Source organism: Phragmites australis, chromosome 11, assembly GCF_958298935.1.
Source record: "Phragmites australis chromosome 11, lpPhrAust1.1, whole genome shotgun sequence".
NCBI classification, from domain to species: Eukaryota; Viridiplantae; Streptophyta; class Magnoliopsida; order Poales; family Poaceae; genus Phragmites; species Phragmites australis.
The window spans coordinates 144,314-160,890 of NC_084931.1; the positions used below are offsets into that span (position 1 = coordinate 144,314).

Genomic DNA, 16,577 nt, shown 5'->3' on the forward strand with positions numbered 1-16,577 from the left:
GCTTTAAACTAAACTAATCCTACTTACTGTACTGAGTAAAAAAACAGAGGTTTTAAACTGCATGCATAAATGCTACAGGAGGGGAAAATATAACCAAAACAAGTATCAAACTCTCTGAAAAGAAAAGGAGAGAAAAGGGAGTACTACTGTTTGGATCGATGCACAGACAGAGAGAGAGAGAGAGAGAGAGAGAGAGAGAGAGAGAGAGAGAGAGAGAGAGAGGATTAATTGGATAGAATAATTAAGAAATGAACCTGCAGCAATGTACGTACGTAATTATTGCATGCTTCAAACAACTGAAACTTGGATAGAATCTTGCATGGACGATGCCGCAAGCTAGCTAGGCTAGATGCTCGATCGATCAATTATTCCTGCAGCTTGCCTGAAGCTTTTGTTTTACTTCACCATAAGCAAGCAAGCTAGCTGGGACTCTAGGAGCTATTTTGCGTCGTTGCTTTGGTTTGGACTTGCTTGCACTGTTGGTGTTGGAATACTCTTCTTCTTCTTCATCATCCTCCTCCTCGATCAGATAGAGATTGCTGCTTCCTTCATCCATCCAACAAATATAATGAAGGAAAGCAAGCAATGCAAGGTAGACGTACGTTCAGAATATAATTCAGAGAGATGTCATCTAGCTATATATGAGCAAGCAGGAGAGAACCACAGATAGCTACCCAGCATATCCATCTATCCATCCTGCCTGCAGGAAAGGAAACCATATCATATATAGCTTGGTTTGCTCGCCAAGAGATCGAGTTAGGGATCCATCGAGTAATATAAGTTGGTGGCTAGACACGCCAAGAAATTAAACCAACTAGGATCGATAGATCAAGATAATTACGTCCCAACAAGACAAGAGCATGCAGCTATAAGCTAGGAGGATCGGAAGAAATTAACAAGACGACCTATAGCTAGCTGAGGTGAGATAGATACAACAAGAAGATGGGCGACATCGTCTTCTTCGACGTTGAGACCACGGCGCCTTCGTCGGAAGGCCGGTGGTGGCTTCTCGAGTTCGGCGCCATCCTCGTGTGCCCCAAGAAGCTGGTCGAGGTGGCCAGCTACGACACCCTCATCCGCCCAGGGGACCTCTCCGCCGTCTCCAGGCGCTTCTTCACCGACGTCGAAGCCATCCGCTCCGCGCCGCCCTTCGAGGACGTCGCCGACAAGATATTCCACATCCTCGACGGTACGTCAACCATTCATGCATTCTACCTACTTGGATCGGCAACGACCATGCATGCATGCATGAATATATCAACGGCCTGGTTTTGATGCATGACGACGTATACAGGCCGCGTGTGGGCGGGCCACAACATCCAGCGCTTCGACTGCCCTCGCATCCGTGAGGCGTTCGCCGAGATCGGGCGCCCCGCCCCGGAGCCCGCCGGCGTGATCGACTCCCTCAACGTGCTCGCCAACGACTTCGGACGGCGCGCCGGCGACCTCAAGATGGCCACCCTGGCGTCCTACTTCGGCATCGGCAAGCAGAAGCACAGGAGCCTGGACGATGTGCGCATGAACCTGGAGGTGCTCAAGCACTGCGCAACAGTGCTGCTCTTGGTATGCATGCATCTAGCTTGATAATTCCCTTCTCTAATTAAACTATTCATCATTCCATTTCCAGCTAGATTATTATCGTATCCATCTTGAATTACTACTTGATCGATAAATTTCGATGCAGGAGTCGAGCCTTCCTGATTTGCTGCGCTGTACTCAGTCTCACGCCGGCGGCGCCATGACGAGGAGAAGAGCGCATCATCATCACCATCATCATCATATGACGACGGCGCCAACCATCACCTCGATGACGCCTAACCGGAGGATGTCGCAGACTAAGCTGTCGTTTGCCCCTGCGCCTGCACCGGCGGCAGCAGAAGCGGCGCCGCCATCTGCAGCAACTCAAAAGATCAATGGCCCCTGCAAGAGAGATAGCTTGGGCGAGGTACATATATATATGTATATAATTCTTTACCAATTAATAATATATGTGAATGCATTATTGGGCATGCATGCTTTTGTTCTTGCGCCTCGACCAAATAATGAATGAATTGAAATTGAAATTGAAATTTGATCAGGTGGTTGGGAGGGCCAATAAGCAGAAAGCATTATTGAGCACTAGGCGAGCGACGACGCCCTTCCACATGATCCTCAGGCACTCCAGGGCCATCCTCAGATAGATGATCAGACTTGCTTGATCGACGTTGGCGATGGAAAATTAAGAGTTGACAAATTTGAGCTCAATCTTGTTTTTCCACCGCAAATTAAGCATTGATCATTGGTCCATCGACTAGCTAATTGCACCATCTCATGATTCATTCCTAGCTTGGATTCATTCATCTGTACATATATACAGCACGTAGAGATCAGATTTAGTTGTTTGCTGTTGTAATAACTAGTCAACACGCCATTCATTTCATTTGTAAACTAAATAAATAGAAGTATATATATGCTCTCACGTGGAACACCATTAACAATTGTAAATTGCAACTATACATTGCTGTACATTTAATTTAATGCTCTGATGTGATTGTGATCTACCGTACCGTACATACCGGCTGGATACTAATCGTGTATACGTAGAGTAACTCATTTAAGCACACACAAGTTTTACAAGAACCCCTTTTGGAGATGTCTCCAAAAAGGAAACAGTCACATACACACCTCACCTAGCAACACATCTTAGAGCATCTTCAGTAGGCCATGCATCGCACCTTCCATCCCACCCGATAGCCAAATCCAACAAATTTGGTTCTTCAGTAGTGCCTCCATCGCCCATGCTATTTTGTCGAGCACACTATCCTGCTCCCCTCGCACGTTAGATCTGACATCTCCCTCCCACACGTCATCCTTCAACCGTCCACTTGCCCCTATGCGCTTCGCCACGATTTGACCTCTGCGGTTCTGCCCTGAGACACCGACGCCGTCGATCTCCACGGTTCCCCTCCTGCCTCTGCCTTGAGCCCTTGACGCCACCGGCCTCTGTGGCCTGGCCTGGCATCCTGGCGGCGGCTTTCGTGGAAGACATAGAAACCTACCTCCGCTAGGTCAGCCTCGACGTCAACTCTGCCCTCGCTTTCCTCCAAGAAAGGCACTCGTCCCCTCCCCTTCCCCCTTGCAGCGATTTGGTAGCCTAGGGATCTTAGCATGCTTGGACCCCTTGCGGTGAATTGGTAGTCTTGGGTACTGCTAGAGCTTTCGCATCCTTCTGGGGGCCAAAAGGATAACAGGCGGGTGAGGCGACATCACCGGCTTTACGCTCAAATAGCAGCCAATCCAAACAGTTTGAGCTCAGATCCCACCACTGGGCAACTGATCATGGCAACAGCAGGTCGATTCTCCAGCTGAGGCAATTGGCAAAAGTTGCTCTTTCTTGCCGTTGTTTGAGCTGGCCGTCATGGATATTGCAGGGCGAGTATGGATTTGAATCTCATGATGTTGTGTAATTGTGTGGTATGTATGCTGTTCACTGGTTCTCCGGTAGCAACAAGAGGACTGCATTCAGCTTGTTTTACTGTTTAGGTTTATGTGTTCTTGACTCACTTGTGTGCATTGTGGAACTTTTTCATTCATTTTAATTGGGTCACTCCCATGTCTCATATAACAAAACTCATTTGCCTTCTGAATCCTAATGTGCTAAGAAAATCCTGATACTCATTTTGCAACTCCTCTTCTATTATGTATGACATTTAATATTTAACAGTAGAAGCTGGTAGAAACTTGATTTTTCATGGCTTACTTGTTTCTTTCCCTTCATGATGATGATATTCATTTACCCCCCTGGATCCATTGCTTGGATTAAATCTTCTCTCTCTCTTTTTTGCGCTTTTGCTACGGGTGATGGGTCCGTAGAACAAATTTGCAGTTGTATATAGTTTTGGGCATTCACTTACATTCTTGTATGGGTTGTGTTATAGCTGTATCACAAAATAAGAAACCTAATTTACCTGAGTTTTTGTTCAGAGTTCAATATTTAGCTTCAGTTACTTTTTTGAACTGTAATTAGTTAGCTTCAGTTACAAGTTATAGAGATGTAACAGCATCAATTCAATTATTTCTTGGTGACAGAACAGATGCAAGAAAAGAGAACAGTTTTTTGTACTACGTCATAGATCATATACATAGTTCAATTACGTTAACAGTTATCATTTGTGTTTCATACTATGTCATAGATCATAGACAAAGTTTGTGTCATCCAGCATTGATGGTTCGTCATTGTATATACAGCGTTGATGGCGGTAGCTTCAATGGATAGTTGTATAAACTTGTTGACCGAGAGAATTGAATGTTCAACTTGGAAGGACAATTAAAATTTTAAGCCTAATAGGAGAGCAACCACTCCAAACTGAAGAAGCTATTGTCTCTGTGAGACCAAACAACACGGGATAAAAAAAAATCACCAAGAATAAAGACAATGTATTGGTATTGGCATGGCTAAATACCAGAACGAACAAACTTGTGATTTGTATTGGACAAGGATTCATCGGTACTTCCACGAGAACAAGTACTTTGAATCTGTGCGTAACCATGTCATGGAGCATTCAACTGTTGATATTCATTGTGTGCTATGAATATTGCAGCAACAATGACTTTATCGTTTTCGGATGAGGACGAATCTAAGAGCATTTGCAGGACGGGGTTGTGATGACTCATTGCGATATGATAGAGAAGACATAGATATGTGGATGAGAAGATATAACCAAGAATAATGGATAAAATTGCATATATAGACTATTGAAATATAGCCGTTAGAAATATATGATTAGTTATTAAAAAATTACAAAAATATAAAAATAGAATATAGATAGCCTGTTGAAATATAAATGAATAATCTTTTCAAATAACACTTTATTATATGGAGGAAGCTATTTGGCTAGCCTCTGGAGATGTTCTTACAAGTTTCAAGTGCCCTCTCAAAACAGTGCGCAGCATCAGGACCAAATGTTGCGATTCGCAAACACCTTACCACAAAGGCATCCAGAGATAGATACATATAGCATTGACATCTTCACATGTACTAAAATTCAGCAGAATAAGATAGATTTCATATTGCATCTTACATCCAAATTTAGTACAGTACAATATTTACAGACCGACTCATCAACGATCCCTCGCTACACTTAGTAGACGCATACAAGATGTAGATACAACAGGGAGACCTCATTTATGTACAACTGAAAGCTCCCTGCGATTGTGCAGTTTCAAAAGCCACAATCACAAGGACATCAACTCACTCAAATAAGTAGGTAGCAGCTTAAACGAAACTAGTTATATCCTCAGGTGGGCGAGCAAACTTTACAGGTTGGGGTAGCAAAATAACGTCAGGGTCAATGGGATGATCAAATGCTCAGAGAAAGGTAACGCACAGTGGGGCTCTTTGTTCCCGCAAGCAAAACCTTCGATTCTTACTTTTGGGCTACTCGCCCCGCAAGATGGAGAACCTACTTCAACTCTTCCAGCTACCTTTTTGCCGAAAGAACTCCCTAAAGGGGATAAGGAAGGTGTTCTTTTACCAAACTGTGGATCATGGACAACAGGGTTGTTAGCGCGTACAGGAGGCGACCACGGAAAAAGCCCACCTGGCTGCTTGAATCAGTATCAACATCAGGGTCATTCTGAAAGAGAGGAGATAAGAGCTGGGCATCAGATATCAAGAATATGATGCTGCAAACAAGATGCACAATTCTGCAATTTATAACTACTTTTTAGGGAGTATACCTTGCTAAGGATGAGATCAAGGATATCAGAAGCAGAGTCTGCTCTATACACCAGCAGTGCCCTGTAATTATGGAACACACATGGTCAGCAAAGAACCAGCCTAATGCTTCGCTATTGCTATTATGAATTGGTATCATCGTATTTGAAGCATGGCATGCAAAATGTATAATCCTATCCAATGATTATTCCCTACTTTGTCGGTAAATATAACCGTATCCAATGTTTTCTACCTACCTTGTTACTAAGTGTTTATGCTTGTGCAAGCTGTAACATACGTTTGTGAAATCATATCACCAAAGAGTATCTCAACAAGTATCTTTGTCAGTACATGTAACCATATCTAGTGTTTATTGCCTATTTTATCGCTAAATGTGTATTCTGCTGTCGCAAGCTTGTAACGGAAATCCTGTCACCAAGGAATCTCGCAACAAGTACCTTTGTCAGTGCATGTAGCCTTGCCTAATGTTTATTGGCTATTTGTCGCTTAATATGTGTGTGCCTGTTGTGGCAAGCTTATGCCAAAGAATCTCTCAACAAGTGCCGCATTATAATTGCATCAAGTTTGGAACAAGCTTCCGTATGTATAATAATGCTATATCTTGTGTCTTTTGGATGAATTAAATGAATGCAACACTAGAGGTCCATTATTTGGGCAGAGCAAGAAACAAAGAAGTAACCCTTTAGGCTTGGGCCTGGCTCTATTTAGAGCTTCAATCGGGAACGGGGGGCGGGAAGGCCGGCGTGGCTGAGGGTAGATGACTTCGATGCAAGTCAGTGGCTGTGCATCCAACTGCCAGAACCTTGACCTTCGGTCAGGCATTGGTTCTACCCTGGAGAGCTGCTGCCCCCCTCCCATGCTGAACCTCATCATGTAGTGCTCCATGTCCTTTGCGGACTCCTGGAAGAAAAAAGGGAACACAACACCGTGGTTAAGCAAACAGGAATATGATGAACAACAGTATTTTTTGGTAGGGAATGGGAGCGCCTGTATTCGCAGCAATGCTAGGTGATATAGAGCAGGACGGAGCCAGGGAGGGGCTAGGGGGAGCCCTGCACCCCCTATAGTTGATGATTTCTTCTATATATGTTACTAGATCTTTTCATGCAAAATGGAAAAAGTTCTCTATTTGGCATCCCTAATATTCAGCTCTTCCTATTTGGCCTTCCCGATGATTTTTTTTTTGATATAGAGATAACTTGATAACCATCATTGTAACATGATTTCTTTTATTAGTTATATAGACCTGCTGGTGCGAGTCATATGAAACGCGATTAATTCACAAGAAAATGTCGGCAAAAACTCAGTTGAACCAAACCATGAAAAAAGTTACACTTGTGTTCAACTCCCTGCTATATATTTATTAACTTGGCAGTCGAGCACGCACGCACGCACACACACGGATCTGATTTGATTTGAGCGAGCAAACAAAAGAGAAAGGCAGATCTGGTGGATCCAGAGAGGCTCACCAACAAGACAGTCGCAGATCCACCGCTCCTCCTCGTTGTTGTCCCGCGACAGCCAGATCTCTGAAAGCCTCCTGCTGCTGCTGCTGCTGGTCGTTGGCCTGCAAAGTGCTAACCCTAGAAGATGTGGGATCTGCTTGCGGTGAATCTGCCGAAGCGACTTCCCATCGCCGGCTGGGCCTCCGCTCCCTCCCCTTCTTCTTTTTATGACACGTGGCCCCCCTACTCGACTCTAGGTAGCATCAGAGGAGCGGAGAGAGGAAAACAGATAGGTGGGTCCCTGGCCCTACCTGTCAGTGAGGCAAAGTCTCTCTCTCTATGCCTCTATTGCGTTGCATCACATCCGCCTCAAAATGATCCAAATTTCATCAGATTTCATCCTTTGGCCCAGATTTGTGTCCCTTCATTTTTATTTCCTTTGAATTGGCGTTTCTTCCCCTGTTAAACGTAGCACCTTTTTGCGCAATCTATTTGGCCAGCATCAGGGTCCCAAAGGCTGCACATAGAGACGTGTGAAGATTGATTTTCCTCCTCTCGAGAATGTGAGAAATTTTATTTGGGCGATTGCTTCCGATATGCTATGCCGATTGATTACCTGTAGACAAGTAAGTTAGACAATAATTCCAATCCTACTTTAAAGATGTTTGCTTGAGGACAGATAGAGTTCAAAAAGGGAACATTAGAATGCGAAATGCAGAATTGAATTTGCACTCCTTAACCGTTTTGTACATCTAAAATGTCTCATCATGGATGGTTGAGTTGTTAAACTTATGGCGATCAATAGTCCTTCTTTCCCTTTTTGTTGTCAGGATTTTCTCCATTCTTTCGTATCTTCAACATGCTTGACATATAAAAATTATTTGGAACTTTCGGAAAAGGACATACATAAATTATTTGACGGTGGGTGGAAATCAGTCTATGATCCAAAATTCATTATACCTAGGGAGGGTATTAAAAATTTGTCATTTATAGCAAACACATTTCTACTTGCCAGGGAATGTAAGGTAAAATACCAGAAGGAAAAAATTGTACATCACAGAATAATAGAAGTAGGAATGAAATTTTCCGATGGAAAAGTTTTACCGCTTGATTGGAAAGAAAAGGTTCTACTTTATTTTGAGTATAGAATTAGCATGAGTGAAAACATGAGTTAACAAGAAAGATAATTTCAGTCCTATTTAAATATATTTTTAACAATAAAATAGTTTAGCTGCATGAGTCTTGACTTTCTTTCTAACCACATAGAATAATATGGCCAAGTGTTGAGAAAAGTCTCCAGCTTGAGATCTAGCACTCACGCGAAAAAAACTGCCATGTCTATTAGTTTGGAATCCTTCAAACAACACCATATTTCTTTCTTCTCCTTTCCCACAAAAAGGAAGTAGGAAAGGCATTAGGGCGAGCATCCTTTTAGGTTACTAGTTGGATGTTCGTGCATTGCCACAAAAGAAAAAAAAGTTCCCACAAGATAACATATTGTTGTATGTATATTCGTCATTATCGAGAACAAAGTTTCAACTAATAAATATAGCAAGTGGACACATCCTCCACTATAAGCCTTTGGTTCCAACCATAATGTCTTCATCGCATTTCACAAGCATTTTAGTGTAGTTACTAACAAAAGTGTCATCACATATTAGTCTAATTGGACAAAAGCAACATCACCACATGTTCAAATAAAAACGTTATCGATGTAAAGAATAAAGGGGCCTCCTGTCAGGAGAGTCTAGGCCGGCAGACGCCAGTTGACAGTTGATATATGCCCTTAGCCTCCAACTAATCTATGAAGTGTCGACAAAGGGATTATAACATTTTTTCTAACCTATTTTGATGTTGATATATTGTGTTATATGATTATAGTGTTGCCTCTTATTCAAAAGATGGAGAAGGTTTTTATTTAGTTTGGACACATGCTTGTTTTCTTCAATAATTTCTCTCGAGTTTGCCATTCATAAATTTTTATGGAGGTTTGTGATAACCATCTTTGTTTAGAATGTAGAAAAATTTCTATCAGAATTTTTGATATTTCACTTCACACGAACCATTGGAAATTGATAGACTTTGTGGTTAGAAGCCAAGATTTACCTTGCTATAGTTTCCATAGGTAAGTTTGATCCTTTTTCTTTATTCAATCTGTCTTACCAAGGGGTGGTGTTTGATTACTAGCCACAGCTAAGGTATGTCAAACTTTTCTTTGGATGTGTTAGTTCCGCACGCACGCCATAGACACAATTTAAGTAGTGGTAAGATACTCTTAGGCAGACTAAGGCATGATATTGGTTTTTCTTGTCATAAGTTTGATAGTTGAGCAAAGACATTTCGTAAACTTAAGCATGTAGTAGTGGAACTGACTTTATTTTTTATTTTCATACAAGTAAAGATCTTACTTTGCAAAAAATACCACTCTCCCAATGAAAAGTTACGCCACCACCTAACCCTAGCTGATGCATCATAGTAGGAAGGCTCGTTAGATCCCTCATTGCTGAACACACATACAACATCTTTAGCTAAGCGGTGTTGTCTCTAGTTAGTTTAGACAATGGCGATGGACGGATATAAAACCCTTTTTTTATTGAAAGGGAATACGAAATCTTAGAAGCAGAGAGAAAGGAAAGCAAGAATGAAGGTCGAAGAGGTGGGGCCCACTCACCCCCTCTTCTCCTCGAGGCCAGCGCAACAGCAACCGAGGGGAGGGGAGAGAAAGAGGGAAAGAAATTTTATAAGATCTTCTGATGAAAGATCATCGCATAACTTTATCTATGTATTTTCTCTCTTATCTAATGGCTGAGTGTGTAAAAAAGAGAGAAGCAGAAAACACATATTATATTGAGCCTAAAGATTTTAAACGGGTGAAATAAAATTTACTTACGGAAAAGATGATTCGGAATTGGTGCCAAAAATTTGAACCCATTCCGTCCCTAAACCCTAGCCTAGAGCCAACACCAAACCCTTCCCCACCCCTCACCCTCCGCCACCATGCCTGCTGACCTCCCATGCGATGGCGACGGCGTTTGCCTGGTCTGCCGCACCGCCGCCCCGCCCGAGGTCGACCTCCTCCGATGCACCACCTGCGCCACCCCGTGGCACTCCCCCTGTCTCTCCAAGCCCCCGGCCTTCTCCCACGCCGCCCACTGGACCTGCCCCGACCCGACTGCCAAGGCGACCTCTCCCCTTCCGCCCCCGCTGCCCCAGGGAGCGATCTCGTCGCCGCCATCTGCTCCATCGAGGCAGACCAAACCCTCTCCGACCACGATAAGGCGTGCCGGCGCCAGGCCCTGCTTGCCGGCGCCGCTCCGACCACCTACGACGACGACGACGCAGGGGAGGACCATGTCCTCGAGATCATCGGCAAAAACTTCAGTTGCGTCTTCTGCATGAAGCTGCCCGACCGACCCGTCACCGTGAGTTTCACAACCCTCCCACCCTCTCTCTCTTCTAGATTAGTCCATCCCACGTCCCCAATCAATCGGTTCCTTCCTGCATTCCATCCGTCTGCTTGTGATTCACTCCAGCCATGGATCTGTGTTCCTCTCCTCCCTACTGCGCCGTATTTCTCTAGGCATCATGATGAGGATGCGGTTATCCACCAATCTCATCATCTTCAGCATTCTTCTACTTTGCGCTAACATCTCTTCGTTTAGATTCAGATACCAATGCTTGTTCTATTCCAGGTTTTCTACCCTGTAAAGGTCATCGATTTTATCCTTATTCTTTATGGTAGCAGTGTTGCTATATGATTTGTCATTGTGATCTTACTACCATCTTGTATTGTTCCACGTTGCTTGTATTCTGCACATAATTCCATGCCTTGGAAGCTAGGGGATACTGTCAGTGGTTCTAATCCGATATTTCTTCAATGACCTTGCGTCGTTTTTGATAAACCGTACCTTAATTTCATTTTATGTATGACCATGCATTTTTTCAATACTGGGTTCTTCCTTCCAGCTCCTAATGTTTTTTAAATTTGTATTTACAACAGCATAAGAAGCTACATTGCGACTGAGTTGTTTTAGTAGTTGGGTTGCCACCTTTTGTAGTATGCACAGAGTTCGTAAATCAGCGCAGCCTTTTCTCCAGAAAAGCCGTTAGATATTTAATTTGAAGTCTCAGTTTGTTCTTAATGCTGTCCATTGCAAACATGAAGTTTCTATAAATGCAGCGATGCTGCCTTTAGGGTATACATATATGCTGATGTCATACTTTGCCATTTTCGATACCATAGGTTATGAACTAAAGACTGGTCTAGATGATCTCTAATCCTTACCTCATAAATGAGCTCTGTAAATCCTAAAACTGTTTTCTTCTTTTATATCCCGCGTTAGAGTTCCATAATTGTGCTTTGAGTGGTTGATGTCAGTGCTGAAGGAAATAACCGTGCTTTAGCGCCATACTGCTCATTATGACCTTCTAGGCTTGCCTAAACTATTCCATTCATTCTGGGCACATATGGACATAAATGATATGCTGTGAGTTGTATGGAGCATGACAATTTTCAGTTGCTAGTTACTTCCATATGCAGATGTAGATGATCAATCAATTGTAATCACATAAATAGGTTGGCTCTCCATCTTTTGGAAAGCTATATACCGGACAACGTTGTTTGCTAACTTTCCATAGTGAATAGGCCCGCATTCTCCTACTTTTGTAGTGTGTTTGCAACCATTGGGATGTATCTGCATAGTGTTTATAGAGTGTGCTCGCTCATTGGTAAGTATTTATTGTGCCTCACATTACTCAAACTTTCAAGTTAGCATGAGAAGCAAAAAATAAAATAAAAATAATAATAAAAAAATCAGTTGCTAATATGCTCGTCAGTCAACAAACTGTCCGTCGCTTTGTTGTTCTTTTATTGGTAATTTATTGTGAGCCTCTTTGGGAGATGGCATGCCATTTTTAGGTAGCTTAAAATTCACTCTTATTTAAGAATATTTGTGGATCCACCTTAAAACTTGCAATGAATATTCGTGGTTAAGCCTTGATATTTTGTTGCTGTGACTATATAGATACTTAATACTTGTGGTCGCTGAGTCCGAAATTTTAGGTCAACGTGTCTTTTGACCAGCTTGCTTCATCCCAAATATCCTTATCATCACCTATCATTTGCCTAAAGATGTTAAGCACAAGCTTGCTGCTACTTGTATCCAGCTTGTCATAATGATTGATGGATAGCCTTGGTGAGTGGTTTCTTCTTTTGTTCAGTTGGACACTTGGACTGGAACATGTGGGACACTCAATGTGCTATTTTAGTTAGAAACTTCCACTGATCCCTTCTTGGGTTAAATGAATGATTCATGAGGTTTGCTTTTCCCTTAACCAAGCCACTGACTTTGATTTGCCAGCTCACTGTTTAACAGGCATGTGTTCTGTTGCTTTGATAACATATAACCAGTACTAAATACAACTTCCAATTTTGTAGATACACTTAGCATTGTAGTAATCAGCACATGTGGTATGCATCCACAGAAATACAAAATATCTCAACCAAACTGTATGGCTGACGATGTGTAAAACTCCATTAGAGTCAAATTTTTAGTTGTGATGTAGTCTAGGAGCTGAATTCTGTGGTTCATTGGCATGATGAGCTAATATAATGGAATGCTGCTGGAGGACATGTTCATTCTTCTTTTTGCTTGCAACTTTTAGTTGTGGCGTAACTTCTGCTATGTGTTCTTCTGGTTTGATGCAACAGCAGCACTACTTCTTCTGTGTTTTTAACTTTTTATGCTTTGAGAGTTATTGGATGCTGTGTTCTATATATTTTCTTATTTTATATAATTTACTTATGATAAACATAAGTAAATTTTACTTAGGATAATCATAGTATCCCTGCTACCTTTTTTGTACCATCCATTGAACATTTTTTACGTGCTGTTTCTAATCACTTCATGCTTTTGTCTTTTGCAGACACCATGTGGCCATAGCTTCTGCTTGAAATGCTTCCAAAAATGGATTCAGAATGGAAAAAGGACGTGTGGGAAATGTCGGGCACAGATCCCAGCCAAAATAGCTTAGCAGCCAAGAATTAACTCTGCATTAGTTGAAGCTATCCGGATGGCCAAGATTTCAAAGAATGCTAACTCAGCTGGCTCAGCAGCTCCATATCATTATATACAAAATGATGATAGACCTGACAAGGCATTTACAACTGAGAGGGCTAAGCGGGCTGGAAAGGCGAATGCTTCAAGTGGCCAGATCTTTGTGACTATTGCACCAGATCATTTTGGCCCTATTCTAGCAGAAAATGACCCCAAAAGGAATACTGGCGTTTGAGTTGGAGAAACATGGAAAGACCGACTTGAGTGCAGGTAATGGGGTGCTCATTTTCCCCATGTGGCTGGTATTGCTGGCCAGTCATCATATGGTGCTCAGTCAGTAGCACTCTCAGGAGGGTACGAAGATGATGAAGACCATGGGGAGTGGTTTCTTTATACCGGAAGGTTTACTAATCTAACTACTTGCTATTCTTCTATTTTTTCCCCAGGATATGTTCACTTTATTGAAATATCTGTAAAATAATATCTACTGATGCAGTGGAGGGAGAGATCTAAGCGGGAACAAGCGAACCAACAAGGAGCAATCCTCTGATCAGAAATTTGAGAAGCTGAATGCTGCTTTGCGTATTAGTTGCTTGAGGGGTTACCCTGTCAGGGTTGTGCGGTATGTTCTTTTTGCCATGCTTACTCTTGAAACTGCAATGTTGTTCAAGTAGATTATGCACTGATCTGCTGCTGTAGTTTACATATCGTTGCTTCTCTTGACATTGAGATATGATTATAGGGCCATATTGTAGCCCAACAATGCTAACGATCATGATCTTCCTTCTATTGTTGTCTTTCCTCTATCTGTTTCCTGAATTGTTAAATATTGAGATTATTTGCTATTGTTACGTTATATAGTACTTCACATCCTCTTATCTTTGGCCTTTTGTCTCACTACATTCTCTTAATAGGTCCCATAAAGAGAAGCGTCCGTCGTATGCTCCTGAATCTGGTGTGAGGTATGATGGAATTTACAGAATAGAGAAATGTTGGAGGAAGATTGGTATTCAGGTAATTTCTTTCTCATGGATACAGATTTCAGATGTATCTTCATACTTTTATATCATGCAGTTGCTTATCAGTGAAAAAATTGAATAAATATATGGTAAGGTATTTTATACTCTTCTATCTTTTGCCATAGGGTAAGTTCAAGGTCTGCAGGTATCTCTTTGTACGCTGTGACGATGAACCAGCTCCTTGGACCAGGTTTGATAAAATACTTACCGTTTATCTTGTTACTATTAGACTATACCAGATTCTAAGAAAACGGGGCATTGTTCATGTTGACATCATATTCTTTGGTTTTCAGTGATGATCATGGTGACCGTCCAAGGCCATTGCCCAAGATTAAGGAGCTACAAGGTGCAATCGATATAACAGAGAGGAAAGGGCGTCCTTCATGGGCCTATGATGTATGTACATCTGTTTCTTCTTCTTGCAATATTACTGAACTGCATTTTGACTGGTTTATATTCATTGTTATAGGAGAAAGAATGTTGGAAATGGATGGTGCCTCCGCCAATCAGCAGGAAGCCTGTTCTCACTGGGGATCCTGAGACTGACAAGCAAGTCCGGAGAGTAGCAAAGCGTGCTCATATGTCTGTGGCTGAAAGGCTGCTGAAAGGTTCTTTGCTCTTCTGTTCGATTTATTTTTAGTGCCTTTTGTAATTTTGTGTTCATGGCTTGAAAGAACTGAAAGTTGTTGCAATCATTCTCTGAGAATTGTTTATGTTGCCTGGTCCTGCCCTGCAGAGTTTGGTTGTTCTATCTGCCGGAAAGTGATTAAAGAACCACTTACTACTACATGTGCTCATAACTTTTGCAAGACTTGTTTGCTTGGGGCATATGATAGCCAGTCCTCTATGAGGGAAAGAAGCCATGGTGGTCGGACTCTAAGGGCACAGAAGATTGTGAAGAAGTGCCCATCCTGCCCAACTGATATCTGTGACTTCCTAGAGAATCCACAGGTACGATTAAATATTAGTTTGTTGAAGCATGATACGGCTTGTAGTAGAGTTGCTGACATGTCTGGTGATATTTTTCTTTCAGATCAACCGAGAAATGATGGATTTGATCGAGTCTTTGCAACGGAAGGCTGTTGACGAAGACTCCAAGGTGGCTCCAGACAGCAGTAACGACGCTGAGGAATCTGGTGATGGTGACTCGGAGGAGAATGATGGTGCTTTGGCAAAGGAAGAGGATGATAGCAGCTTGAATGAGGAAGAGCAAGATAGTGCTGAGGATAGGAAGACTGATGACGATTCAGATGTTAATGCTGATGGTTCTGTCAAGATTGTGGTCGAAATTAAGGAGGAAGGTCAGCAGCCTAAAAGGCACAAAGGAGATGCTGAGAAAGGCAAAGGTGATAAGAAGATCAAGACGAGTGCAATTGAAGTGGTGGATCTGCTAGTTGAAGAAGACGCTGTGAAACATATCAAGAAGGGTTCCAAGGAGGTTGAACACAAAGAAAGCCAGCAGCCTCAGAAGCGCAAGGGTGACGCTGAGATTGTCACAAGTGGCGCTAAAAGGATGAAGACCAGTGCTGGCGTTTAAGAGATTGCTGTGTTTGGCACTCCTGTCAAGCAGACCAGGAAGAGTGGTGAGGCGGATGGTAGTCCTATTGTGAGCAGCGGTCGCAGGGTAACTCGGAGCAGTGCAAATGCTAGTGAAGCTAATGATAGCCCTGCTAGAAGGACCAGAAGCCGTGCCAGGGCTGATGGTGGTTGCTGAAGGTGGTAGAAAGAGGCAGCGGATGAGCTGGGATGCTGATGGCGTGGAAGCAAAAGCCACATCTCGTTGAAGGCTCCATTTTTTTGGCCAAGTTGTATTTAGGCTGGGAGGTTTGCTTTCTTTTGGGAGATTGCTTACTCTAGCGGGATTTATGGGTGCAGTTCTTTTGGGGAAACCGACGATTTGGAATACCTGGAATCCTGGATGGTGGCTTATCGAAGATGCTTAAACTATTGAAGTTACCAGCTCCGTTGGACTTTCAATTGCTGCCTCCAGTTGGAATATATAAATATATATGTCTCTGTCTATGCCTGTGCTGTGTTTTTTTGTTGCTGCATCAGTTCAAACGACCTGCTCACTGGAAATGCTGACGAATGTGTCCTGGAGCATACGTCCATCGCATTTCGCGGTCTTTCTAGCCCTAAATGCATTGCAGTCTGTTTCTAGACTTGCAAAGGTAAAAGGAGATTTATGTTCGTCTGTTCTGAACTTGGTTGAGACTTCCAAATTCAGGGCAATATTGTTGATATAATGGTAGGCAAGCTGCCATTTTGATGGTGCTCCTGTGAGGTTGCAGATTTGTTCCCGGATTGCAGAGAACGCAAAGAAGGCATACATGACTGCGGA

General features: G+C 42.6%; 1 protein-coding gene and 2 pseudogenes across 1 annotated transcript; 2 read left to right on the plus strand and 1 right to left on the minus strand.

Annotated features, from left to right (window-relative positions):
• Positions 1 to 566: 566 nt before the first annotated feature.
• Positions 567 to 2,545, plus strand: LOC133885292 (protein NEN4-like). The gene is made up of 4 exons (XM_062324983.1): positions 567 to 1,189; positions 1,295 to 1,563; positions 1,685 to 1,945; positions 2,079 to 2,545. The coding sequence occupies exons 1-4, from the start codon at positions 943 to 945 to the stop codon at positions 2,178 to 2,180; spliced, it is 879 nt and encodes a 292-aa protein (XP_062180967.1). The 5' UTR covers positions 567 to 942; the 3' UTR covers positions 2,181 to 2,545.
• Positions 2,546 to 5,295: 2,750 nt separating this feature from the next.
• Positions 5,296 to 6,601, minus strand: LOC133884953 (uncharacterized; annotated as a pseudogene).
• Positions 6,602 to 10,094: 3,493 nt separating this feature from the next.
• LOC133884354 (E3 ubiquitin-protein ligase ORTHRUS 2-like) lies at positions 10,095 to 16,435 on the plus strand (annotated as a pseudogene).
• Positions 16,436 to 16,577: the final 142 nt, after the last annotated feature.

Excerpts from the sequence above, each read along its gene's own strand:
- LOC133885292 (XM_062324983.1), top strand. The coding sequence starts at position 943 with ATGGGCGACATCGTCTTCTTCGACGTTGAGACCACGGCGCCTTCGTCG. Across the intron at positions 1,190-1,294 it reads GATATTCCACATCCTCGACG|GCCGCGTGTGGGCGGGCCAC; the intron begins GTACGTCAACCA and ends CGACGTATACAG. Across the intron at positions 1,946-2,078 it reads AGAGAGATAGCTTGGGCGAG|GTGGTTGGGAGGGCCAATAA; the intron begins GTACATATATAT and ends AAATTTGATCAG.